At 44.9% G+C, this 27434-nt stretch overlaps 2 protein-coding genes across 3 annotated transcripts; one reads left to right on the top strand and one right to left on the bottom strand.

Annotated features, from left to right (window-relative positions):
* Window positions 1–8886: 8886 nt before the first annotated feature.
* On the top strand, window positions 8887–16688 carry LOC308112452 (uncharacterized protein). 2 transcript variants are annotated; one of them, XM_080467975.1, is made up of 4 exons: window positions 8887–8940; window positions 13887–14879; window positions 15009–15226; window positions 15640–16538. In XM_080467975.1, the coding sequence occupies exons 1-4, from the start codon at window positions 8935–8937 to the stop codon at window positions 15707–15709; spliced, it is 1287 nt and encodes a 428-aa protein (XP_080324101.1). In that variant the 5' UTR covers window positions 8887–8934; the 3' UTR covers window positions 15710–16538. The 2 variants fall into 2 exon arrangements, with proteins under 2 accessions (XP_080324101.1, XP_080324100.1); XM_080467974.1 differs by having other exon boundaries at window positions 8894–9247; window positions 15640–16688.
* Window positions 16689–17399: 711 nt separating this feature from the next.
* Window positions 17400–27434, bottom strand: golph3a (golgi phosphoprotein 3a). The gene is made up of 4 exons (XM_080467976.1): window positions 26616–27434; window positions 24567–24698; window positions 22810–22924; window positions 17400–20283 (listed from the first exon to the last, which is right to left on the bottom strand). Exons 1-4 carry the CDS (start codon window positions 26823–26825, stop codon window positions 19859–19861), a joined length of 882 nt encoding a protein of 293 aa, XP_080324102.1. The 5' UTR covers window positions 26826–27434; the 3' UTR covers window positions 17400–19858.

The raw sequence follows: 27434 nt of genomic DNA, 5'->3' as shown, positions 1-27434 counted from the left end.
CACTTCGAGCAATCCGCCATTTTTGTTTCTCGCTGCGATTTTGTAGTCCAACCGAAGTTACGAGAGGATAAGTCGAAATGTTCGGTTGTTGGATGTAGTAACCCACAAGCTTCGTTACACCGTCTCCCAGCATCAGAACCTTTTCGAAGTGCCTGGTTGAGTTTTATTTTTCACAGAAATGTACCCACATCTGTGGGTAAGGTCATTTTTGTGTGCGCGAATCACTTCAAGAATGACTGCTTCAGCAACCTCCGCCAGTATAAAGAAGGATTTGCCGAAAGACTTCATCTGATTGAGCGGTCAGTTCCTTCTATCTATGGAGACGACGAACAGAGCACTTCGGTAAGCTGTATATAACGCTAAAAAGTGTGATGATAAGACGTCCCTGTCATTGTTTTGTTAGCATTAGCAGTTGCACCGTCTTCATATGTTAGCGCTGTGTGCTCGTTTTAGATTATAATGTAACTTCTGTGTTAAATAGTCGTTGTAATACAGGCAGTATTGTAGTAGTGGGCATGGATGGAGAAGTTAGTGTAAATATAGTAACACACCATTGCGTTACATCCATATGAAGACGTTGTTCTGTAGGTGCATCATCGTCATTTTCATCTCGCTCCGCCGGGTCCGACTCTGGCTCCAACATGTATGGCTGGATGGACAAATCTTCCGTTGTTGACATTTTGTAAATAATGTGTGAATATAAAGTTTCTGCGCCGCTAGATAATTGTATCTGTTCTATCAAACTACAAAGATGGCCGAACAGGGTGAAGTTGAACCGAGTGTCACCTCTGCAACCTGGAGAGGAGGCGAGGTATGAAGTGTCTCATTTGCATTTGAAGAGACCGCCCCAAAACGAGTTGCTCTCAGAAGCACATCAGAAAAGGGGTAGAAAAGTTGCCTGTGGAGCTCTAATAATGAGGAATTCAGACCCAAGCATTGCAGTTCCGCTTTATATAGACCACAACTGTATGATTTATATGTAAAAAGGAAGGATTTAAAAGCATGATATGTCTCCTTTAATAAAAGTGACGTCTTAAGTGCTCTCTATTCACTGATTAAAAGTACAATCATTTATCACTGGGGCCTCTCTCAACGTAAAGAAGAGGCAAAATTGTAGATTATTAAAGCAATGTATTTATATTAACACTGGCTGATATTGAAGAATGAAGATCCACCAGCTGCTTCTGATACATATGCAAATATTTATAAGTAGGGAAACTACATTTGTTAGAACATTTTTTGTAGGATCAATGAACAAAATTTTCAAAATTCAAAAAAAACAAGTAAAACTGAAAATGTGAAATTAGTTTGGATAAATGGCTTAAAGATTTGTTGTTACATAATGTTGAGAATCAAACAGAAAATAAACTAAAATCAAAGGCCCTGTTTATATGACAATGTTTCACGTGACAACACCCAATCTGCTAAAAAAAAGGAGCGCGTTTGCACTGCAGCAGCGGACACAGAGACAACGGTGTAGTTAGTATGCCGGGCCACTGGAGGGCGCTGTTGCTTGATTTTGTAATGAAACTACACAGACATGTGTGCAGAGAACAAAACACGAAAACGTGAAGAAAATGGAGAGCATCCGACATCCGTCCATATGGACACATCGGATGCTATCAGGGGAGAGTCTCAACTATTAAACTATTGATCTGGACGATAAAACTAGAATATGGACCGCGGGTCGTACCACTATGTGGCCGCCATGTGTGTTTACAACTGGATGAGCAGGAGGGAGGGGGAGAGCTGTGCATGAGCAGTAACAGGCTCTGTAGCCTCCATCAGTCTCTGCAGGAGGGATTTGCGCCGTGAAAGAATCTTTCCACCTTGGGAGCCGGATTAAAAACTTTGCGGACACAGTGCATCCGCAAACTGGTGCCGTGTAAACGGACCCCCCAAAAGTGAAGAAAGTTTTGCGTATACACTCGAATTTATTGTCGTGTAAACGGGGCCTAAATCAAATGTTCAAAAAAATATATTTCATTTACTATCAAGCTAATTTAAAATGTCTTTTCTTTGTATGAAACTGAATTCCCCATTTAAAGTATTTTTTTTTCTAAATTTAAGAGCGAATATGATCAGAAGAATAAAGACAAACTGAAGTGAACTTGATTTCATTCTGGGTCAATTGAAGGTTTTTCTGTTGAGTGAAATGATCGAGTCCAGAACAAGTCTCCAAGTTAAACATAAATGTTTTAATGGTACTATTTACAAAAAGAAGAAAACAAAGATAAACAACATTTGTTTTGGTTAAATGCTGCAACGATCAAACAGGTACATCGACATCTTGCTGAACTAGAAAGAAAAAGACCAAAGAAAGAAGAAGAAATGGCTGAACGGCTGAAGAGGTGAAACCAAAACTCTTTTTTCATAGCATTTAGTGGGGGGTGGACGAGGAGCAGGAGTCCCCGGGTGAACCTGAGCTCGCGGCGGCTTCTAGCTGAGAGCTGCTACATCTGAAACATCTTAACAGGAAAGGGCGGGCCTACAACAGGAAATGACATCTGCTTCTTTTTCATCTCTTTTTTTTTTTCTTTTAACTTTTTCTGTTGATCTACGGTGAAGAGACTCCACGTCTGTCAACATGCAGAATGCACACCTGATGCAGTGGTGAAAAGGAACAAAGTAAAAATACTTTGTTACAGTACTTAAATAGTTTTTGGGAGTATATATACTTTATTTGTGTTTTTATATTTATTGCGACTTTCACTTTTACTTCGCTACATTAAGAAGAAAAAAATGAAACTTTTACTCCGCTACATTTATACTGGACACCGTCGTTACTCGTTACAAAATAAAATGTGAATATAATTGTCTCATCACAGTACTGGCACTTTGAAATTTCACCCCTCAGCGGGACTTTTTTCGAGCGTACGGAGCGTATTGGAACTTTTCGGAATGTCCGGACTGTAAGCAGCTACTTTTTTCACACACTTTGAATCCAGCGGCTTAAACAATGAGGATCATTTATTTTTACTGGTAAACGAGATTCATGCCGACAATACATGGGTGATGCGTTCAGGTGCATCACGTAAGTCTGCACTCTGTGGCTGAGCTTCGTCCTCAAAGGAAAATCTATCCTCAGAATCACAATCAGCAAATACTTTATGACCAGAGATAGAACCCTCAGTGTGAGTGTATTTTTGCAGTAATTTACTTGGCCTCACTTCCTCTCTCTCTCTTTCCCTCCAGTCCAGTCCGTAGCCCCACCACGGAGTGTTTAAAACTCTTTTTTTTTTTTCTTAAAAAAAAAAGAGAGAGAGAAAAAACCCACAATCCCACAGAGAAATTCATGCCCCTTACAACGTGGACACATGTGCTTATAGACAAGTGCGGCCTATACTGTATATTTACAAATATATTTTTTCTTTGTAAGTATGGTGGGTGCAGCTTATATTCATTTTTTAAAATAGTTTCCACTGTACTGTCTGTGGCCCATATTGAGAAAAAAATATTTCTGGCTGTTTTGTCTCTTTGTACTTTTACTTTTGATACTCAAGTATCTTTCATATGACCTGCTTTAAGACTTTTACTCAAGTGATTATTTTATGGGTGACTTTTACTTTTACCTAAGTAGATTTCAAGCAAAGTATTTGTACTTTTACTCAAGTATGACTTTCAACTACTTTTTACAGCACTGGTTAAGATAAGGGCTGAGATTAGGATTAGGGTTAGAATAAGGGTCAGGATTAAGGTTAAGATCAGCATTAGGATTAGGGTTTTAGTTATGCTGATCATCTCCAACAGGGTGTAAAGATTCTCACGGGACTCCGATGTTGTTACACTGCATGCTGATTCTTCTGTTTCACGTGAGCAATGCAGGACAGGAAGGAGCCCTGAGGCATGATGGGAAATCCCCCTCAACGATTCTGCACTCACAAACTCGTCATCTTCTTCCGTTTCTTTCTCTTGCGTTCGTCCCGAGGCTGAACATTTGTGCAAACATGCGATTGTTCTTGTTATTGTGCATTTGATCAATAATTGGTTTATGATGATTCCCGTTGCTGGATATGTGTATTTGAAAATAAATGCTATGAAGTCACATGACTCCCGAGTGATGTCACTTCAGCCTGTTACCTCAGGTTCCTGGTTCGATTCCCGTGTCAGATCTACTGAAGAATAAAGATATCTGGCAGGAGTAGTAAGGCGCAGGGGCAGGGAGTCGGCAGGAGTAGTACGGACCAGGGTCGGGCAGAGGGCAGGAGTAGTAAGGAGCATCGGCAGGGAGTGGGCAGGAGTACTACGGAGCAGGGGCAGGCAGTGGGCAGGAGTAGTAAGGAGCAGGGACAGGGAGTGGACAGGAGTAGTAAGGAGCATCGGCAGGCAGTGGGCAGGAGTAGTAACGAGCAGGGGCAGGGACAGGGAGTGGGCAGGAGTCGTAAGAAGCAGGGTCGGGCAGTGGGCAGGAGTAGTAAGGAGTATGGGCAGGCAGTGGGCAGGAGTAGTAAGGAGCAGGGTCGGGCAGTGGGCAGGAGTAGTAAGGAGCAGGGGCAGGGAGTGGGCAGGAGTAGTAAGGAGCAGGGTCGGGCAGTGGGCAGGAGTAGTAAGGTGCAGGGGCAGGCAGTGGGCAGGAGTAGTAAGGAGCATGGGAAGGCAGTGGGCAGGAGTAGTAAGGAGCAGGGGTAGGCAGTGGGCAGGAGTAGTAAGGAGCAGGGTCGGGCAGAGGGCAGGAGTAGTAAGGAGCAGGGGCAGGGAGTGGGCAGGAGTAGAAAGGAGCAGGAACTGGCAGTGGACAGGAGTAGTAAGGAGCATCGGCAGGCAGTGGGCAGGAGTAGTAAGGCGCAGGGGCAGGGAGTCGGCAGGAGTAGTAAGGAGCAAGGTCGGGCAGTGGGCAGGAGTAGTAAGGAGCATGGGAAGGCAGTGGGCAGGAGTAGTAAGGAGCAGGGGCAGGCAGTGGGCAGGAGTAGTAAGGAGCAGGGTCGGGGACAGGGAGTGGACAGGAGTAGTAAGGAGCAGGGGCAGGCAGTGGGCAGGAGTAGTAAGGAGCAGGGTCGGGCAGTGGGCAGGATTAGTAAGGAGCAGGGGCAGGGAGTGGGCAGGAGTAGTAAGGAGCAGGGTCGGGCATTGGGCAGGAGTAGTAAGGAGCAGGAACTGGCAGTGGACAGGAGTAGTAAGGAGCATCGGCAGGCAGTGGGCAGGAGTAGTAAGGCGCAGGGGCAGGGAGTCGGCAGGAGTAGTAAGGAGCAAGGTCGGGCAGTGGGCAGGAGTAGTAAGGTGCAGGGGCAGGCAGTGGGCAGGAGTAGTAACGAGCAGTGGCAGGGACAGGGAGTGGGCAGGAGTCGTAAGGAGCAGGGGCAGGGAGTGGGCAGGAGTAGTAAGGAGCAGGGGCAGGGTCAGGGAGTGGACAGGAGTAGTAAGGAGCAGGGGCAGGGACAGGGAGTGGACAGGAGTAGTAAGGAGTATGGGCAGGCAGTGGGCTGGAGTAGTAAGGAACAGGGGCAGGGAGTGGACAGGAGTAGTAAGGAGCAGGGGCAGGGACCAGGAGTTGACAGGAGTAGTAAAGAGCAGGGACAGGGAGTGGACAGGAGTAGTAAGGAGCAGGGGCAGGGAGTGGACAGGAGTAGTAAAGAGCAGGGGCAGGGACAGGGAGTGGACAGGAGTAGTAAGGAGCAGGGGCAGGCAGTGGGCTGGAGTAGTAAGGAACAGGGGCAGGGAGTGGGTAGGAGTAGTAAGGAGCAGGGACAGGGAGTGGACAGGAGTAGTAAGGAGCAGGGGCAGGGAGTGGACAGGAGTAGTAAGGAGCAGGGGCAGGGACAGGGAGTGGACAGGAGTAGTAAAGAGCAGGGGCAGGGACAGGGAGTGGACAGGAGTAGTAAGGAGCAGGGGCAGGGAGTGGGCAGGAGTAGTAAGGAGCAGGGGCAGGGACAGGGAGTGGACAGGAGTAGTAAGGAGCAGGGGCAGGGAGTGGGCAGGAGTAGTAAGGAGCAGGGGCAGGGACAGGGAGTGGACAGGAGTAGTAAGGAGTATTGGCAGGCAGTGGGCTGGAGTAGTAAGGAACAGGGGCAGGGAGTGGACAGGAGTAGTAAGGAGCAGGGGCAGGGACCAGGAGTTGACAGGAGTAGTAAAGAGCAGGGGCAGGGACAGGGAGTGGACAGGAGTAGTAAGGAGCAGGGGCAGGGAGTGGACAGGAGTAGTAAAGAGCAGGGGCAGGGACAGGGAGTGGACAGGAGTAGTAAGGAACAGGGGCAGGGAGTGGGTAGGAGTAGTCAGGAGCAGGGGCAGGCAGTGGGCTGGAGTAGTAAGGAACAGGGGCAGGGAGTGGACAGGAGTAGTAAGGAGCAGGGGCAGGGACAGGGAGTGGACAGGAGTAGTAAAGAACAGGGGCAGGGACAGGGAGTGGACAGGAGTAGTAAGGAGCAGGGACAGGGAGTGGACAGGAGTAGTAAGGAGCAGGGGCAGGCAGTGGGCAGGAGTAGTAAGGAGTAGGGGCAGGGAGTGGGCTGGAGTAGTAAGGAGCAGGGGCAGGGAGTGGGCTGGAGTAGTCAGGACCAGGGCAGGCAGTGGGCTGGAGTAGTAAGAAACAGGGGCAGGGAGTGGACAGGAGTAGTAAGGAGCAGGGGCAGGGACAGGGAGTGGACAGGAGTAGTAAAGAGCAGGGGCAGGGAGTGGACAGGAGTAGTAAGGAGCAGGGGCAGGGGCAGGGAGTGGACAGGAGTAGTCAGGAGCAGGGGCAGGCAGTGGGCTGGAGTAGTAAGGAACAGGGGCAGGGAGTGGACAGGAGTAGTAAGGAGCAGGGACAGGGAGTGGACAGGAGTAGTAAAGAGCAGGGGCAGGCAGTGGGCAGGAGTAGTAAGGAGCAGGGGCAGGGAGTGGGCTGGAGTAGTAAGGAACAGGGACAGGGAGTGGACAGGAGTAGTAAGGAGCAGGGGCAGGGAGTGGGCTGGAGTAGTAAGGAACAGGGGCAGGGAGTGGACAGGAGTAGTAAGGAGCAGGGGCAGGGAGTGGGCTGGAGTAGTAAGGAACAGGGGCAGGGAGTGGACAGGAGTAGTAAGGAGCAGGGGCAGGGAGTGGGCTGGAGTAGTAAGGAGCAGGGGCAGGGAGTGGGCTGGAGTAGTAAGGAGCAGGGGCAGGGGCAGGGAGTGGACAGGAGTAGTAAAGAGCAGGGGCAGGGGCAGGGAGTGGACAGGAGTAGTAAAGAGCAGGGGCAGGGGCAGGCAGTGGGCTGGAGTAGTAAGGAACAGGGGCAGGCAGTGGACAGGAGTAGTAAGGAGCAGGGACAGGGACAGGGAAATGTTTAACTCATTAAAAAAACCATAATTAACACAGTTTTGTTTACTTTGTTTTTTTTCTTTACTCCCTTACTGGAGCAGCAGCAGGTTGCCATGTTGGCTGACCAACAGCCACCAAACTTGAGGACATCCATCCATCCATCCAATTTCTCCCACTCATCTGTTTCATGGGGGTGTCAGTCTGAGCACCGTCACCCAGACCACATTGCACCGATTAAGAACCTTTCCTGCAGGTGGTGAGCCCACAGGAAGGTGGCGCCCGGCATGGGACATGAACCCTCTACCTGGAGATTGAGTGTCTCATGCTCTACCTACTGAGCTAGCTGGGGGACCTGGAGGACAAACTGGCAGGTACAATATTAATTTCTCCTCTTTTTCGTTTTCCCTGGCTCTCCTGTATACTGTGTGTGTGTGTGTGTGTGTGTGTGTGTGTGTGTGTGTGTGTGTGTGTGTGTGTGTGTGTGTGTGTGTGTGTGTGTGTGTGTGTGTGTGTGTGTGTGTGTGTGTGTGTGTGTGTGTGTGTGTGTGTCATAACTTCCGAGAAGGTTCTGTCTGTTTGTCTGTATCTTACCAACTTTTCACAAAAACGATTTACCCGAATTGCATGAAATATTCAGGGATGATTTGTCATCAACCAACAATCAATCAATTTGATTTTAGGATGTTAACGGCTAACCGTTTCTGAGTAAATCCCAAAAAATATACACAACCCATACAAAGAGGATGATTGAGGCACCTCATGGAGCAGATCAAAGGAGATCAGCGTCTGTTGCTATGGAGACGCTACCTGCTCAGTCTTTCACATGGTGATGTAGCTACTTGACCTATCGAGTTCTACTTAGCATCGACATGAGCTAACGGTTATCGTTGCTAACTCGGTTCTACAAACAACGAAGGTCTGCGCTCAACTGAGTGCTTTAGTTTAGAAAAACCAACAGATATACTGGAAGATTCAATTAAACCAATGGGTATTTATCTGACTAACCATGAGGACTAAGTAGCATTTCTATCAAATCCTCCCAATCCAGTCTCACTATCAATCAACATCATGTGTTCTCATTTTAACAGGAACGTTTGTTTGCTCCAAAGCGTTGTGGTCCCACTGGTCATCACATTACCTTTAACGGTCATTCACAGGCCTTCACACCACAGTGAGTGGAGGTGATTCTTACAGTGACTACATTCAAACCTTTCCAAAACGATCTTGTCTTCCTATAAGTTCAACAACAGTTCATTGAACCTTTATACTGCACCCATTGAAATTTTTGAAAAATTCCCATTATCAATACAAAGGCCATTTGACAACTTCTTCTTTGCCCTTTTCAGACATGTTGAATTACATATATGCTTGTATGTATGTAAGTATGCATAGAGGAAAATAAATATCATTCACTTGTACAATGTGAAAAATGACAACAGTCATGTCTCTTGTCATAAATAAATAAATGAATAAATAAATAAATAAATAAAGATTATAAACAACAGATGTGCTTGATTATTCTGTTGACATTTTTTTTTAAACATATTCTCTCTCAAACGTTTCCAGGAGTTGAGTGTGATTTGTGTTCAAGGGTAGATTGCGCTTCTCTCCGGCAGGGGGCAGTGCAGCCACTCAGCAGTTCTCTGTTGTCCACTCTCACACCCACACACACACACACGGTGTCGTCCCTGTGCTCGACACGCTGCACGTCGCTTCAGGAATATGGAGGTAGGCGGCAGATTCACAGGGTGCGTCCTAATCGTCCCTCCTATCTCCTTTCCTATCTACTTTTCCTTCACCCCCGGAAGTGTTGAAAGTGGCGGCCATGATGAGGAGCGTTGGAATTCTCAATAAGCAAAGGAAAGGAGGTTCAATGCTTCCTTTAGAACCTCCTTTAGCCTAGGAACCACTGATGCTTCCTATATCAAAGGACACCAGCTCATGCTGCCCCACAATTCCTTGCGGCGACAACATTTAAAGGAACCCGCTCATCGGTTGAGGGAAACTCAGGATGACTGAAAGGGGAGTAGATCATGTAAGTTACCAAAGTAATAATCTGACTTGAACAACTTAAAAAAATCTAAAACCCAGATCCCAACTAGGAATGTTCTGTGGATGTTGTAAAACGAAACAACTCAGTTTCATCGGTTATTTATTCACGTGGCAGCAGTTTAACTTTTGTTCCTCTTTTGCTTTGATTTACATTAAAACTTTGTGATGTTTGAGAGTATATCAGCGGTTAGAGCCACAGGGGGAAGTGTTAGAAATGTGCTTTTTGTGATCTGTTTTCGGAAATTTGTAGTTTTTTCACCACGGCCGACGTCACTAACCTGCGCCGCCGTCAGATTATTATTACGCCACCGAGTGGATCGTCAAAACAACGTGAACAACGTGACCCATTTTCCTAACTCCTTTTGGAGATAGACATATACACTGGACGCCGCGCAGCCTGTGTCCGACCAACGTTTCGATAAGTCAGAGCGGCCGCCATCTTGTGAGGGGCAAGTCTGCCCTGTCAGCCTAAACAAGTCTATGTGACCGCCAAGAAAACCACGCAAATATACATTTACATGACTGAAGAATCATTGCTTTCATTTTTTATTTATTAAATTGAAAATGATTTCATTTATTTATTTATTCAATGTATCATACTTATAGAAAGTATTGAGAGGAAATGGAAGAAGTTTGCAAATTCAAATTCAAAAGCCTTCATTGTCATTGTTGTAAAAAATGAACAATGAGATTGAGTGGCCGCTCCCTGGTGAGAAACACAGAATATATACACAACAAAAACACAGAATAAATACAACATTTAAAAGATTAAAAGAGGTAGATCTGTGGCTATAGAGAAAGTCACCAATAACGTGCATGGAGGAAGTGGGAATTAATGAGTGCAGTGACAGCTCTTGGATAGAAGCTGTCCCTCAGTCTATTAGTTCTGGTTCTTAGTGACCTGTGGCGCCTGCCAGAGGTCAACAAGTCAAAGAGATGATGGCCGGGGGGAGATGAGTCCTTGACAATATTCCGGGCTCTACTGAGGCAGCGGGAGTTGTAGAGATCCAGGAGGGAGGGCAGAGGGCAGCCGATGATCTTCTCTGCTGTCCTCACTACCCTCTGCAGCCTCTTGCTCTCTGCCTCGGTGCAGCTGGAGTACCACACCCTGATGGCGTTGGTCAGCACACTCCCTATGCTGGAGCGGTAGAAGGTTACCAGCAGCTGAGTGTTCAGGTTCTCCCTCCTGAGAACTCTCAGGAAGTGGAGCCGCTGCTGGGCCTTCTTCACCACTGCAGTGTTCATGGTCCAAGAGAGGTCTGCTGCGATGTGGACGCCAAGACACCTAAAAGACTCCACTGTCTCTACACGTTCACCGTTGATGTACAGGGGAGCCGGGGAAGCTCTGTTCCTCCTGAAGTCCAGGATGAGCTCCTTGGTTTTGGCAGTGTTCAGTGCGAGATTGTTCACTGAACTCCACCCTTCCAAATGGGACATTAGGACGCTGTCCTCTCCTTTTAGAGCAGCAACATGATGGAGCCATGACAAAAATATGTAAAAGCGTTTATTTACACACAATGGGACATTTATGTACAATGAACATGTACATTAGGGCACAAGTTATAACTTTTTTTGTGGAACAAATGTAGATTTTTTTTTTTTTATATTTACACACAATAACATATTTACCTATTATACTTTAATTTATTTTTACATACTTACCTTTAATATTACATAAAAACTAATTGTTAGATATTTAGTTATTACATATTTATTTATTGTGACACATTTATCTATTATTCCATATTATATGACATATTCTCTTTCAGCTCTTCATTTATTAGATGTTTCACTCTCAGTTCCTCCAGAAGACCCCCCACTGTGCTCTTTGCCCTCCGTTCTCCATCTTTTCATTCCTCTTCTCAGACTCTCCACCTCGGCCATGGCTTCACTGAGTCTGGCTGTCAAAGCATCAGGACATGTGGGCAGTGCATAGGAGTGGTCCCAGTGAAGAAAAAATGATTTACGTGTTCAGAGTCCTGTGTTATCACATTCATTCACTGCTCGTGCAACGTGCAATCAATTGATCTGCTATCCTAATCAATATATATATAATAATAATGTTTGTGTACATGTCAGTATGTCTAAAAGGAGTGAGGTGTGACATGTTGCTCAGCTGTTTGAGCACAGCCAGACAGTACTTCCTACTGGGATCAGGCTGAGGTTCTCCTGCTGGAACAGGCGGGGAACAGTACACTGACTGGTTCTGAGAAACTCATTTCTTTTGAAATGTAATATTCTACACACTGCAACTAAAATAGCCTCCGTTAGATGAACTGAATAGACGTTGATATTGTTGTTGTTGTTTGAGGGCGAGCTTCAGCCAGGGAATAGAGAGCATTTCCCATGGTTCCAGCTCATCTATGTCCCAAGTTAATGTTATATGAGCTAAACACAACGACACCAACAAAAACTGTGTTTGTCCTGCCTGTGGAAGGTGATCCCACGCAGTCAATTGTTCTGATTCTGTCTTTGTACAACCAAAAGCAGAACAGTGATGCGGTATCATTGCTGAAGTCCTGACAAATGCCCCTCACAAGATGGCGGACGCACTGACGTATGTTCCTGCCAGTCGGGAGGCGTCTAGTGTTTATGTCTATGTTCTAGTGTATATGTCTATGGTCTAGTGTATATGTCTATGGTCTAGTGTATATGTCTATGCTTTAGGAAACCCCACAACACCTTTCCTTAACCCCACTGTGATAAGGAAAAGTGAATAAGAAAGGTGATAGGAGGGACTATTGGGAAGCACCCAACCTTTGATCGTAACTTCGAGGATGTTTGTGGAGATTTTCTCCCTCGTTGTAATTAAGAAGTAGTTTTAAACACGTTTTTTTTTCCCACACCTGCCTGAGTTTCTTTCTGTGCTTCACCTGGTTTTCCTCTGACTCTGGGAACATTAGTAAACATTCAGTAAAACTCTTCCTGAGTTCATCAGGCTGCAGTTTTTACAACCTCCTGTTGTGTGACCTTCGTCCTCTGTTGTGAGTCTGTTTCTGTGTTTAGAGGTGATCCTTGTTCATTCTGACCAGATGAATCCAAAACTAAAGCCTCAAGAGTTGTGAGAGGCTTGTCATTCACTAAATAAAAACAGCTTATAGAAGCAAAACAAACTGAAAAGTAAAGTTATTAACAGAAGGTTAGGGATCCACCGATCCACGTATTTTCACTTCCGATCCGATCCCGATACATATCTGCCAATACCGATACTATTCCGAAACCAGAGCTCTGATTGCTTTAATATTATTATTATCATTATTGTTGATTTTATATGAGGCTGTAATAAACTCTCTACAGGCAAGTATGAAATATACAAATGTATGTGTAACGGTTGTTTAGTGGTGATTCCACTTGACATCATGTTGTCTTTTTGTTCTACATTTGGTTTATTATTATTATTGTTTGTGGCCCTGTATAATAAGTTTTTCACAGTTTTATTTTGTTTCTTTTTAGTATGATTTCTAAGTTTTCAATTATCGGTGGACACTTGAACGCCACACGGGCGAGCCCCTGCAGACAGCATGGTGCACCCCGTGCTGAGAAGGCCCCTGCATACTCCCTTTTTGAACCCATGAGAACAAGAAGAAAATTCGGCAGTGATGTCAGCCACCTGGACTGTTCATACTCCGATAAGAAGCTGCCGAACTCGCAGGCCACGCCCCCTCGCAGCAGCCACACGTCTGTGAAGCGTTGTTTTAACTTTTCAACTGCACAGCTTATTTCTGGCCTCCAGTGTTTTCAGAAATACATTTCTCTGAACTGTTTCACTAATAAAAGAGAGTTTTTTGTCAAAGTGCGATGTTGGTCCGGTTTTAACTCCAGGAGCTGACAGCTGTTCGTGATGCGTTCAGGTGCATCACGTAAGCCTCCACTCTGACATTTTAACGAGCTGTAGCGCTCGTACAGTAGCGAGGTTACAAGCTAAATATGATTATAATATGACTGATAGTCATGAGCGAGCTCCATTCAAACAGCAACATGTTGTCATGAAAAGTTGGACAGCACAGTGCTACTTCCCTAGCCTGCTCGCTGGCTGCAAACTGGAATGGATTTCCTGACTCATTCCTCCTGGTCTCATTGAGACCCGCCTCCCTTCAGGAAATCCAGTCCACAGTTTGCAGCCAGCGAGCAGAGCAGCAGCAGGGAAACACTGTGGAGTCATTTCAGCACCAGTGATGCAGACGAGGCTTCATGGATCAGAAATCTCTGCAGGTTGGATCGGAAATTCCGATCCGTGAATTACGTTGGTATTGAAACTCGATACCGATACTGAATCAGATCAGCCCCATCCCTACAAAAGGTCAGGAGGCCCTAATGATGTCAAAGCCTTCCTCTCCCTGCATCCTGTCTTTAAGGTTCTACCAAATAAATGGATGTCGGGGTTCAAAAGCTAATAAATTGTCCTTCTCGTCTCCTACGGAGGACAAGGCGTGTCGACGAAAAACAATGTTGTGTGATTCAGGCCTTGTTTACACAACAAGGTGCTCGGAGCCGCTGAAAACGCCACGCAGTACCAGACCTGATACTGGATTCGGTATCGGTGCGTCCCTATGTCAGCACACCTTGTGTGTGCTGGATTTACAGATCTCATAACTAACTCCGGCTTCTCTGTCTGCTTGCAGATTTTCACAGATATCAGGCTCAGCATCGACAAAGCTTACTTCGATCCTGAACGGCTAAAGAAAATACTCCGCCGCTACAACGTCGAGGTTGTGGGTTCACACTACAGAGTGGAGGGAAGTTACCTCGAGCTGGTTGAACTTGTAAACACCCTGCAGGGTTCCAGTGGCCCAACAGGCGGAGCGACGTATCCACGGGGAGACCGCCATTCCTCACAGGTCAAACCTGTCCAAGTGTCTCCGCTGGTGATGGAATACATCCAGCAGAAATGTGGAGATGAGCTCCGGACCATTCAAGGGGACAGTGTGGTCATTGAGAACCAGCCTGACCTCCGGGCAGGTCACAGCAAGTCCAGCGGGACAATGTCGGTGACATTTAGATGGCGGCGCGACTCGCCGTACCCGGCGGACGGATCCCACTGCCTCTTGGTCAGACAGCGGTTCATCACGTTCTACCAAAGAACCGCTTCTGACCTTCAAACTGTTTCTGTCCACTTGAGTTCACAAGACCAGGCGTCCCTGCAACACAGATTTCCACGGCTTCTGTTTATGTCCAGCGCCAACCGGCAGGAAGTGACGGTGATGGGACCGTTCGGCTACGTCGCGCGACTGCAGCAGTTGGTCTCGCAATGGCCGCAGAGCTCCGCCCGCAGATCAGGAGGCGGAGCTCCAGCAGAATCTCGGAGGGGCAGAACCTCGGCTTCACCTCACAGCAAAGACCCCGAAGATGAAACCTGTGCCATCTGTATGGACAAAATAGTGGCTGCTGACAAGGAGACGCTGAGGTGTAATCACTCGTTCTGTAAAGACTGTCTGAAAACAGCTTTTGCGTACAAGCCAGTGTGTCCCACCTGCGGACAGGTGTACGGGGTTCTGAAGGGCACGCAGCCCGCCGGGGGAACCATGACGCTCAGCAAGAGCCTTGCTGGTTTACCGGGATATGAGGGATATGCAACTATCGTCATCCAATATCACATCCCAAAGGGAATTCAAAAGGTAGGAAGACGGAGTGAAAAAAACAGTTTTTTGTTTCAGAAGAGATATTTTGAATATCAGTCTAGCTGATCCCGCGGTGCTGCACCCCGCTGAGCTGATCATGTGATCCATTTGGATGTGTGTCTGCAGGACGAGCATCCCAGCCCCGGTCAGCCATACGACGGCGTGTCCAGGAGGGCCTACCTGCCAGACTGCGCTGAGGGCAGAGCCGTGCTCGGCCTGCTGCAGCGAGCCTTCGATCAGAGGCTCATCTTCACCATCGGCCGCTCCTCCACCAGCGGCAGGAACAACGTCATCACCTGGAACGACGTTCACCACAAAACCTCCACGCACGGAGGACCCACCAAGTAGGACCGCATTCCGATTGTATCAGTGATAACTCAATGTACAAACACCGTCGTAAGATGTCGATGCAAAAAACTAAACAAATTCCATAAAGTTTTAATAGTTGCATTATATTGCCAAAAGTATTCGCTCGCTCCAGGCGCATATGAACTTGAGCGACATCCAGAAAACCAGAGGATTTAATATGATAAATGAGCTCCAACAACTTCAACTCTACCAGGAAGGTTTAACAAGTTTTTATGGGAATTTATATTTTGATGGGAACTCTTTTACCTTCTGAATCATTTCACACGTTATGACTCAAAGTCTGAGAAAATCATCTGGACGCTGCTGTACAGCTTAAATGTTTTTGTTTTGTTTTCTCTGGTTGTAAATATTCTGATTGATCACATGACTCCTGTCTCTGTGTTCACAGCTATGGATATCCAGACCCCGACTATCTGCGGCGAGTCCGAGATGAGCTCAAAGTCAAAGGAATTGAATGAGTTCTTCTGCAGTTTATAACTAATCATCCCCAAAAAATCCTTCAAGGCTTTCAAGTATTAAAATTTTGTCCATCAAATATAAATGTAATGAAACGTGTGACCTGATGTGATCGACGACTACAAACCAGAAATCAAATCTAACGTTACTCCAATTTATTTAGTTGTTTACCGGTGCCTGCTGATTCCTGATTTCTATTGGATTATCTGTAGATTAGGGGAAAATGGAATGAGAGAAATTGCTGACACGGCAGAGTTTGTACTTTCAGAGATTTTCTTGAACTTTTCTTTGTCGGGACAAGTTGTATAAAATTTTTTACGTTTTCTCATAAGGCATCAGTGACTGGCTGGCAGAAGTATAGGACAAATAGGCAGAAAATGGAACATTCCCAACTTTTACAGTAGAAATGCTTTTTACAGGATGTAAATTAAATTTTGGTGTGGAATTTATGAAAAAAGTTGTTTAATTTTAGTTAAATAGAAAAGAATAAATATAGTTCTGTATTATGTTTTGTTTGCTCCGTATCCAAACTAACTTTGTCTGTGATTCTGGAGTCCTGTCCGTACAAGAGCGCCACCTTGTGAAGTTTTCTTTTCTGGAAATACTAACAGGACTACACGAACACTGATCTTCAGTTATGTCTCACTTTAATGGATTGTTTAGGGAAGACTGACCAGCTGCATCCTCATGTTTTAACATGTTTATCATTAGAAATGTCTGTTTTCTTCAAAAACACATGCGGCGCTTCCATGTGTGAAATGTTACATAATTTTTGTAGTTTAGTTCAGGATCCATTAAACATTTGGTCCAGATGCCAAAACCTGCCTGCTGAAGGTCTTTTTCTTTTTTTGTCCCCGAACATTCTCAACATTTATACTTCTAATGATTACAACTTTACTGTGGACAGTCACTCTGTATTTATCCAAAAATATTTTCTCTCTGGCATTTTTACAAACATTAACAATATAAATCTATTACATCATTTGGAGTTGTTATTCCAGCATCATTTATTCTGTTGTAAACATTAAGTTATATTTTCCAAATACATTTTGGTTTATTTAAGCTTCATTCTAAACATTTCAGCTTTTTGACATTTTTTCAAACATTCTGACTTTAATCTTATTCAATTTCCACTAAAATGTAATTTATGAAATTATGACTTTTTTATTTCAGAATGAATTTAGACAAACTTGTTTCTTTTTGACATTTAGACTCATTTCATTTTTTGTCCAGAACAATTTGCTTTTGAAACACAAATCCTCATTTTATATCTTCACTTTTAGACATTCTGTTTTTTCTCTTTGGACTTTAAATTAATTGAAAAAACATTTTTTACTCAACCGGCTGAATGGAACTAAATCACAGGTAGCCATTACCGTGTGTTAAAAGACTTTTATACTATTTCAATTTATTTTGTGACATTCTTATGATTTATTCTACAGAATTATATGATTGATTTTGTAATTTAATCTTGATGTTACTTTAGTGTCAACACTTAAAACACCTAAAATGAAGTCTTCTGTCTTTCAATGATTCCTTCTCTCACAGTAAAGGTTTGCTTCACTGCTCCTTTTCTCTTCAAGGTTAAAAGTAAAACATCTTGAGCCGAGTTCAGAGTCCAGCTGCAGACACAAGTTGAATTCAGGTGTTTGATCAGGCACTTCCAAACTCTCGCTTTATTACAGGCTCAAAGAAAGTACACAGACTCGAGGTCCCTTTATTTAGATAACATATATAATCTCTCATATTTCGATCTGCAACTGGAGGCGACTTTCTGCCCCCCACTTCTCCCGCTTTGCTACATGAACAACATCTCCCAGAATGATCAGAGGTGGAGCAGCAAAACTTCTGTCAAAACAAACTTAAAGGAAATGTGGAAAAAAAATAAAAGACAACGCTCACATCGAAGCAGTCATGAACTTAAGAGCAGAGGTTCCGTTTGTTCGTAAAAAGAAAAAAAAAGGCTTCAGAAAACAAAGATGACGAAACGCGCTTGAATTTGATCACACGAATTTCAGACACACGAGCATCTGGAATGCAAGTCCACCTTTCAACTCCTGGTTTGGCCACAGGGGGCGCTCAGCGTCACAAGAAATGGAGAAAAACCAACGAAATCTTTAAAAGAATGAATCTGATGTGAGAAGTGGAACGAGACTCCCTGGCGCAGGCTCTGAGACCCAGTGGCTGACCCAACCAGATCTCTGGTTGGCTGGTTTATCGCTGCTCCTCTCCGGATTAGAACCATCATCCAATCCTCAGTCAAGTTTGAACATTTATTCAGAACTCGTGAGGATCTTCAGCCAGACGTCTGCAACCTTTACGTTTTATCACTTCCCATCAAATTTAAGAGCTGAAAGACACGTTTGCCTTGAAAATGAAGCAAACGGCTCAGAGGGGTTCAATAGAGCCGCTTTTCAACTTGATTTTAGCCGTTTCACTTTTTAACCATTTTGACTCTTAAGTAGTTGTGCTCATTTCCCCCTCTTCTTTTCATGATTCTAGTCATTATCATTTAACTGTTTTTCCACATTTTACAAAGTCCTTTTTAGTCCAGAGTGAAGAATCCTTTTATAGAAGTACATTATTCAGGTATAATTAAGTGGAAGCTCCAGGGGGCCACTTCAGCAGGGCTAAGGAGCCACGGGTTGCAGCGGCGGCGAGTCAGCCGAGCTCGGCACTAAAAGACGAAGCAGAGAAGGATTTAAAAACCTTCGTCACCAAGCCGAGCGCCCAGTTCTGAGTTTGAAGGAAAAACAAAAAAAGTACTGGCGCCAGGCTGACGTTTCCCTCTCACTGCTGCTGAGCAGAAACAGTTTGATGAACTGTGCGTGTCACATTATGAAGAGAAGAAAGCTGAGCAGAGGAGATTTACAGCTCAACATTCACTGATTTCAGAAGTTGGATGAGGATTATCATTCTGCTTCTATCGGCTGCTTCACCTACTTTAATGCATCCAGAGTCTCTGCAACTAGTCAGGAACACTTGATCCTTCCACGACTGGATGTTACAAACAAGTTCCTGCCACCTTGAGGAAAACTGAAAAATAAAAATAAAAACCTGCATTTTGAAAGTCAAAATAAAGAATAAAGGGATGGAATGATTCAAGAATAACTCCTGATACTGAGATTAAGAAGGAATTCAAGTCTAAAGACAAACCAACAGAACAAAACGCCAAAGGAGAAAGAAAGATGCTCCAGTTTAAAAGAGAAAGCCAACCAGCCGAGGTTAAAGACAAACCGACAAGCACTGAAGGCAAACGGTCTAAAAACGGTCATGATTTTAGTGTTGAAGTTTAAATTCAAGAGATCAAAGAAAAAATTTCTACGGATTGTGTTTCAGCCCGACTCCATAAGGTTTTATTAAATCCCACCGTCTTTTCAATCTTAGGCTTATTTGGAAACTACCGCCACACCTCAAAGTAAGGGAACGGACGGCGTGCTGGGCGACGCTGCAAAGCCTGCTGGGAGCTGAGAGCCTGCCCAGCGCTGCCAGGACAAACACATGGAGGGGAAACGTGAAGCGTTTGGTACCATTTGGTCGCCTTCTCCAAGCACTTGATACGAGTGAAAAGGCTCCGACAATCGCTTTTGGTGGAAAGTCTCCCCATGAGGAGGAATCAGAACTGTAGGCTAATCTGTGGACATCATGAGGTCACTTCCTTGAGTCAACTGCAACAGAACACAGCGGACCTTGAAAAATAACTGATGATATGAATCTGCATCCTGAATTATGCCCAGCCCAGAATCACACTGTTTAAAAGTCCATACGATTATGTTTTTTTTTTTTTTAGTTGTGTTAAAGCAAATTTGAAAACATAAATGACCACGAGTGGAAGGGCGGAAAGGACAGGTTGTCCTTCCCACCGTTGCTCATGCTCTGGAATTGTTTTCTTTGTAAAAGTGATGAGAACTGACTGTTGCTGTATATGGCGCGAGACAAACTAAATGGAATCAATGACAGTCAGAGAAACTGCGAGATGGATGAAGTCAAAAAGAAGCGATGAGAGAGAGGGCAGTTCATTCCCAACACCCAGGCAAGGAGCTTCATGATGTGTCGCCATGTTAGAGTTCGTGTTCCCGTCCCGACCCCCTAAAGTACGATGCTGCCCGGATCCCGGAGCCGCTGGCCGTGTTCTCGTCTTGGTCGCAGCCTCATTTAGTGAAAGCAGCCACCACGGCCCAGAGCAGCTCGTTGGCGTTGGTCTTCATGCTCTCGCCCTCGGGCTCCAGCTCCAGCAGCTGCCGCACTCTCTTCATGGCCAGGTCGTACTGGTCGTCCAGCAGCGGCGCGAAGGCGTTTTCCAGGACGTCCGACGAGTGGGCCAAGAAGATGAGCGCCAGCAACCGCTTGTCCATTCGGTGGGCGTCGTTCACCCACTTGTCCAGTACGGCCTCTTGGACCTTCTTGATGAGGCGTTGCTTGATGTTGTTGTTGGTCAGCGGGTGTGTGGTCATGTCAAAGAGCAAGAAGTTCTGCTTCTCCGTGGTCAGGACGCCTTTCTCCACCAGGTTTTTGGCCAGACGCTCGCGCACGTTCCTCAGCTGGTAGTGAAGCTTCAGCGGGTTCCATGTCTCTCCTGAAACAACAAGCAGACGCACCGAGAGGCAGAACAGAGAGTTTAGTCATCTGATGACAAGTCAACGTCAAGACTCCACCTCCATGCTGAAGTCCAGCAGTTCCTCTCTGAAATATTCAGCCATGCTGGCGGTTTGGGGCCTCTGTAATATAACTGAGAATTACAAAAGTAACACGATTAAAGTATGACTGATGGAACTTGGTCTACAGTGGAGTATAAATGAGGCTGTCAGTCACCAGGGAGCATACTCAGAGGCTTTCAGTAAGGCTTGTTAAATAGAACCGTTACAATGTCTTTCAGTCCAGCGGTTACACACGACTTTTTATGGAGGCACATTGCGCAGGAGTGCGGCCTTAATCCGATTCACCTGCAGCCTTTGCTCCCGCACGACCTCAAAAGGTAAAAACCGTACGCGAGACATCACAGTGTACTTTCAGCTGATTGGTCAGATTTTTCTTGTTTCCTTCCATATTCCACAACACGCTTGTGTGAGGAACACACACACACACACACACGCACACACACAACAAAGCAAGCATATGCACGTTTTCAAAACTCGTGTGAGGCTCTGCTGACTTCTGTTTATGTGATTTTCAGCTGCACTTTTAGCAAAAAAAAAAAAAAAAAAAGCTGCTTGTGCAGGTACGTGCACGCTTATATTCAGACATACCTGTGCATGCTCATGTGCAGGCCCGCAAGGAAAAAAAAACACACACACACACACACACACACGTTAGCGTGGAGCACAGGTCGGAGTTACCTGATGTCCCTTAACGCATCAAAGCTGTCAACTTCTGCCATTAAAATCGGACCAACATGGCCGCCAGAACACAAACTCTCTTTTATTCCTGAAACAGTTCTGCGAAATGTATTTCTGAAAAGTTAAAACGTAGCTTCACAGGAGGCGTCTGCGGTGAGGGGGCGTGGCCTGGGAGTTCGATAGCTTGTTCTCGGAGTATGAACTATCCTGCCGAACAAGAATTTTTCTTCTTGTTCTGATGGGACTATGTCGAGGCCGTTAGCCTGAGCCTTTATTTTCTTCGGTATTCTGTTTTTCATGATCCATGAACCTGTTTACACCAATGAACAGCATAAAATAACTTGTTTTTAATATAGAACGAGGGCCTAATATAAAGGATACATCCTAACTGATGGGTTAGGGTTAGACTGATCTTAATATATGTTCAACTACCATAGTCACAAAATCATGTGTTTATTCAACTGACTTGATATTTTATAAGAGATAGTTTAAGATTCATCAATCTAGTGTTTTACCTTCATGTAATGTTTTTTATTAAAGGAATACTGTGCAGTATCTGCATTGCTCATCAGCCTCCAAGACAAGGACGCATCAGGGTGTGGCGTGACGTCGAGGTCCTGCTGACTGAGATCAACCCTGTACAGTAGTTTAAATATCGGCCACTGATTATAGTCCTCCAGTGGGCAAATAAGCCTTCTTAATAGCCTAAAAGCTCAGAGTTTTTGGGGCCCCACAACAGGGTGCTGCCGCTGCACCCTGTCGAGAGCCTGAGCTGCCCCTGAACCCCCCGCCTAACTCACAGTGGTACCCGCCCCCCGCTGCTACGCTGTCAGAAAATCCTGGTGAGAACCTTGGTTAGGACATGTCCTTTAAAAAAGTGGTATCAGTGCATCCCTATGAGATATTATACACACACGCATATAGAACATACAATACACAGCAGGTAAAATAGGTGTTGAACATGTCAGTGAACATATTTCTCAAGGTGCTTTTCACATGATTCTTTTCTGCCAGATGTTGGTGACAACCTGTGAGTAATGTGATGTTTAGAGTGTAATAATCTCAAATGACACGGGGAAAAGCATTGAACATGACGAAAGGGAGGTGCAGAAACGCATGGAAAGCCAAGATGTGTGGATTATCTGGGTTGTTACCAACATCTGGTGAAAATGTCATGTGATGTGTTCGATACTTATTTTACCTGCTGTATATGGAGCTAGGAGTTATTGATAAACCAGATGGTAGAGCACTGCTTTGTTTTGTTTTGCACACTACTTTTGAATTTAGTCTTTAATGCTGTGCCCAACATAAATTGGAGAACATTACACAAATCATTGAGGTTAAACGATTTCTGCATAGCAAGACATAGAAATGTGTACTTGATAATATAACACACCTATGGAACTTCATCCAATTGGCCCGGTAAAAGAATGCCGTAAAAAAAACCAACAACACACATTTTCATTTGTCTCGTGATAATCCTTGTTTTTCTCCACACAACTCTTCAGATGATCTTAAAATATTTTGAGTTTTAAATGAATTCCTAGTACTACTTGGGTATTAATGTTTAATCACTCCAAAGTCTGGCAGATTCTTACTTCAAGAGTGTGTTAACACAGTCAAAGGAAAATTATCCATAGGCGTCATTTAACCGGCAGTTTGATGATCAGATGTTTTAATTATTCGTGCAGTAACAGTGTTGATGTGAGCATCATGTAAACTGAGTGAAGATTCCAATCCGGACACGGGACGCACGGTGAACTCACCACTGAGCAGCTCGATCCAGCTCTGCACCGTCTCCGGCGGCTGCGTGTCTTTGATGTGTTTTAAGGCTTCATCCAAAAGCACGTCACCAGTTGGAGCGTCTGACTTGCAAATCACCTGTGGATGCCATTAAGGTAGCCAGTTATACAGTGATGGAGTCAAAGCAGCTACAGCAGTTCATCTAAACTCAATCGTCATTCATGAAATCAGCATTGAATGCAATTATACCAGAAGTAGAGTCAAATCTTTTGGATTGTCCTTTAAAACTCCACTAAAGCTTCAGAAAAACTGTTGCATGCGAGATGCCAGTGAGCATGTTGGGCCACTAGTTGTGTGTTTTTGTAATGAAACCACACAAACATGGGCAGAGAGAACATTACGCTATAAACATCAACAATGGGAGTACATGAACATTTGTATGGACAGACGACAAATTAGATGCTATTACGAGTTACTCAACTATAAGACTAGAATATGGACTGGGAGTCATGACACTCTGGAGGCCGCCATGTTTGTCTATCTACTCGTGCATTAAGATGGACGAGTGTTTCCAGAAAGTGTCGTTTTTGGCAGTTTGCACAGCAACTGAACCCGAGCGATTTTAAAAAGTTCCACCTTAGAAGTTGTTGCGTTTTCAGTGGGTACGAGCACCATTGCCGTGTAAACACTCAAAACACAATAAAAGTTTTGTCACTATTGCAAGAGTAGATAGCCTGCTTTGCCCCAAAGCAAATTCCCTCATTCATGCCACTCTGCCCTTCACTTACTAGCAGCCGTTAATGAAACGAAGTCATAAACCCAGTGGGTGTCACGTGAAAGATTATTAAATACAGAAAATCATGATGTTAGCATTGGCATAATTGGCATTATGGAACTTGGGTCAATCAGTTCAGCTGTTTTTATAATAAACTTTCTACAACACACTGTAATCATCCAAATTACAAACCCACTATAACAACAGCTGAAATGTCAACAATGTAAAAATATTTTAAAACAAAAATGAAGATTGTCCATTGGCTGCTTGAAATATCCATAATAGTAATGTTCAAGTGGTGGAAGCATTAGAGCTCCGTTCAATACAACAATAAGTCAACACTCAGGTCTGGGCTGCCACACACTCCAGCTCACTTTTAATGAGTGTATTAGTCACACTTTAATGTTTAGCATGTAGCATCGCTGGTGTGTGAGCCCTGAAACTCTTTAGCCTGTAGCATCGCTGGTGTGTGAGTCCTGAAACTCTTTAGCAAGTAGCATCGCTGGTGTGTGAGCCCTGAAACACTTTAGCATGTAGCATCGCTGGTGTGTGAGCCCTGAAACTCTTTAGCATGTAGCATCTCTGGTGTGTGAACCCTGAAACTCTTTAGCATGTAGCATCTCTGGTGTGTGAACCCTGAAACACTTTAGCATGTAGCATCGCTGGTGTGTGAGCCCTGAAACACTTTAGCATGTAGCATCGCTGGTGTGTGAGCCCTGAAACACTTTAGCATGTAGCATCGCTGGTGTGTGAGCCCTGAAACACTTTAGCATGTAGCATAGCTGGTATGTGAGCCCTGAAACACTTTAGCATGTAGCATCGCTGGTGTGTGAGCCCTGAAACACTTTAGCATGTAGCATACAAGTTACTTGAATCGGTACCTTCTATTCTTTATGTTTCAAACACTCAGCCGCTCTGTAATGATCTTTTTGGCACCGATCTGTTGCCAATGAAGCTATTTACTTACAGGATGTATACAGGTAGTAATTAAGAAATGTGACCCACCTTTCTGGCCAGCAGACTTTTCCGCCTCATGCCACACGCCTCGAGCTGAAGGCGTCCCCGCAGGGCCAGTTCGATCAGCATGCAGCCTCTCAGCCCTGACGAGATGCAGTCATTCCAGAACGAGGTGTAGCCCTGCACAGAAACACAATCCTGTTTGCTCAAAGAGTTAGCATACCTATGCAAAAACAAACAGTGCAAGTCCAGGTGCTGCCGCTCGGTAATGAAAAGGCTCAGGTGCTTTAACTACGTTAGGGTGTCTGAACACAGTGACTAAATGTTGAAGCAGCCACTTTTTGACTTTTCACAGCTCTTCTTTCTGCAGGAATCCCACTACACACTGAAGACAAATGGATAAAAGTTAGGCTTGAAAAGTTCAATGACCAAACCAAAGCCGCCAGTTCGATCAAGAAGACGATGCCAGCAATTTTTTGAACAAGTAACCCTTTAGCTTAGCTGACTTGTATTTATAAATATCATTACAAAGGTTATATTATCATTAAATGACCATGCCCAGACTTCTTCCAACATGAAAAGGCGACTGGGCTGAAGTTCAATATAAAGTAGGCTACTTACATACACAACATTACCACACAAAGCAATGTTTATAATATAAGCAAACCAGCCACTTACACTAGTTGAACTACTAGTTGGGATTTTCAAACACAACCATCTTCAGGGTTTCCAGAGAAACAGATCTCCAGAGGAGAATCGAGAGATGATTAAAAAAAGATGTTAGAAAGGCAATAGCGACTCAATGGACCACCAAGGTCTGCAGAGAAGCATCTCTGAGCTTTTCCAACAGGGTTAAGCTTGAAGCTGATGAAGACAACGCCGGGTAACACTGCTTTCATTTAAGAACAGGAAAGTGAGGCTGCAGTTCACCAGAACTGGACCAGAGAAGACCGGAAATGTTACCTGGTCTACAGGTCTCTATTTCTGCTGCCACATTCAGAATGTGATAGAAACAACATGGAAGCTTGGATCCAACCTGCCTCGTCATCATTTCAAGACGCTGCTACCGGAGCTTTAAGAGTGTAGGGCTCTTTTGCAGCCAGTAAATCTAGAATCTATTCTCATCTTAAATGAACAAGCCCAACTCCTTACCTCAACCAGGGTTTGAATCCCTTACAACAATCTGTCTGTTATATGTTTTCCTCTACTTCTCATACAGGATAGCAGAAAGTCTTCACCTCGGAGGCTAGTTCTGCAAGTTTCTTCCTGGTAAGAGGGTTTTTCCTTTCCACCAGCACTTACGCTTTCTCGTGTGGAACTGAATGCCAATACTTTATTCATTCCATAGGGAAACTCTTGAATTGTTGGGTCTTCTCTGTAAAAAAGCCTTGAAATGACTGCGTTGTATTTGTGCTATATACATCAAAATAACTTCACATCAATATGGACCACCTCCATCACAACTTGGAAGAATTGAGGCAATCCTGAAATTCGGTAAAGGTGGTCCAACCTGGTACTGACAAGATGTACTGAAAAAGGGACTTGTGAGTGTGTTTAGCATTTAGATATTATAGGATCATAAAACTTACACATACGTGTCCATAGAAGACTTGCGCTGAAATATGACCAAAGCAGCTGCTGCACTTTCGCCCAAACACCATATATAACTTCTGGAAAGCATGTAGTTGATTCAGACGACCAGCAGGCTCGAATGATGCAATTTCTCTGGTTTGGAAGTTATACTCTAAAATACGCTGCCAGTCATTTTCTGTCTTCAGATCGCCAGAGACAAACAGCTGCGACACAATAAATACCGTAACACCGGTGTTTAAAGTTTACTGGCCGCTGCTAGAAATGCTCTCTTTAGCAACACAACGACGGACACGAAAATAGACAAAAATCAAACAGAAACTGATTCTTTGACAGCTGTTTGTGTGAAGTGGTTCAGTTTTTGCAAATGACAAGACTCCGCAGGACTAAAAATACCAAAAACTAGCCGAGCCGGGCCTGGCTGTTGTTAGCCACAATTAGCATTGTAGCATTGGAAGACGCTCGCGGCTCGTCGAGCCTCTTCTCCCGGGGAGCGGGTTTAATTACCTCCCGGTCCTTCAGACCCAACAGCAGGACCTCCTCCATCAGGGTCAGCCGGGTCTCTTTCGAGTCCCCGCTGTCGTCGTCCTCCTGCTCGTCGCCCCGCCGGGGCTCGTGGTCCTCCTGGTCGGTGGGCCGCTCTTTGTCGGCGGCGTTGCGTGAAGCCTCGGTCCGCCGCTGCACCAGGCCGGAGCTCCTCTGAGTCAGGGAAGTCATGTCTGCCTCAGCCGTGACGATACGCCACACGTCCCGGACTGCACTGCCCGAGAGGTTCCACTCGGTGACCGGTCAACCATACAGCCGCTATCTGCAGGGATTAGGTCTTATTTATTGCCTGGTACCCTTGTCACCTGGAGATCCGGCTCCCCTCCTCCACGTCGTCCGAGGCGTCTGTCTAATATGGCGCCGTGCGGAGGCTGTGGTACCGGACTCATCCAGCAGGTCGAGGCCGAGGCAGCTTCCAGCCAGGAAGCCAACATCTGTCTGCAAATAAAAAACACGTAACACAGCTTCAACTCAGAAAAAGAACACAACAAACAAACTTCTGGCTGCTAAAAAATAAATTATTAAATAAAAAATCCTCAACACAGCCTGAATCCAGAAAATGATCCACGTCTCGTGAGAGAAACTCCTCAACACAAGTTCAACCCAGGAAAACCAACATCTGTCTGCAAATAAAAAACACCCAATACAGCTTCAACTCAGGAAAAACCTCTCAGCACAGCTTCAACCCAGGAAAATCATCTGTCTGCTTATAAAAGAAAAACCTCAACCAAGAGAAACTCCTCAACACAGCCTCAAATCAGGAAAACCAACTTCGTCTGC

This window comes from Lipophrys pholis (assembly GCF_963383615.2).
Source record: "Lipophrys pholis genome assembly, chromosome: 7".
In the NCBI taxonomy this organism is placed as follows: Eukaryota; Metazoa; Chordata; class Actinopteri; order Blenniiformes; family Blenniidae; genus Lipophrys; species Lipophrys pholis.
Note: the sequence above shows the minus strand (reverse complement) of the source record. Positions and strands in the feature narration are given on the sequence as shown.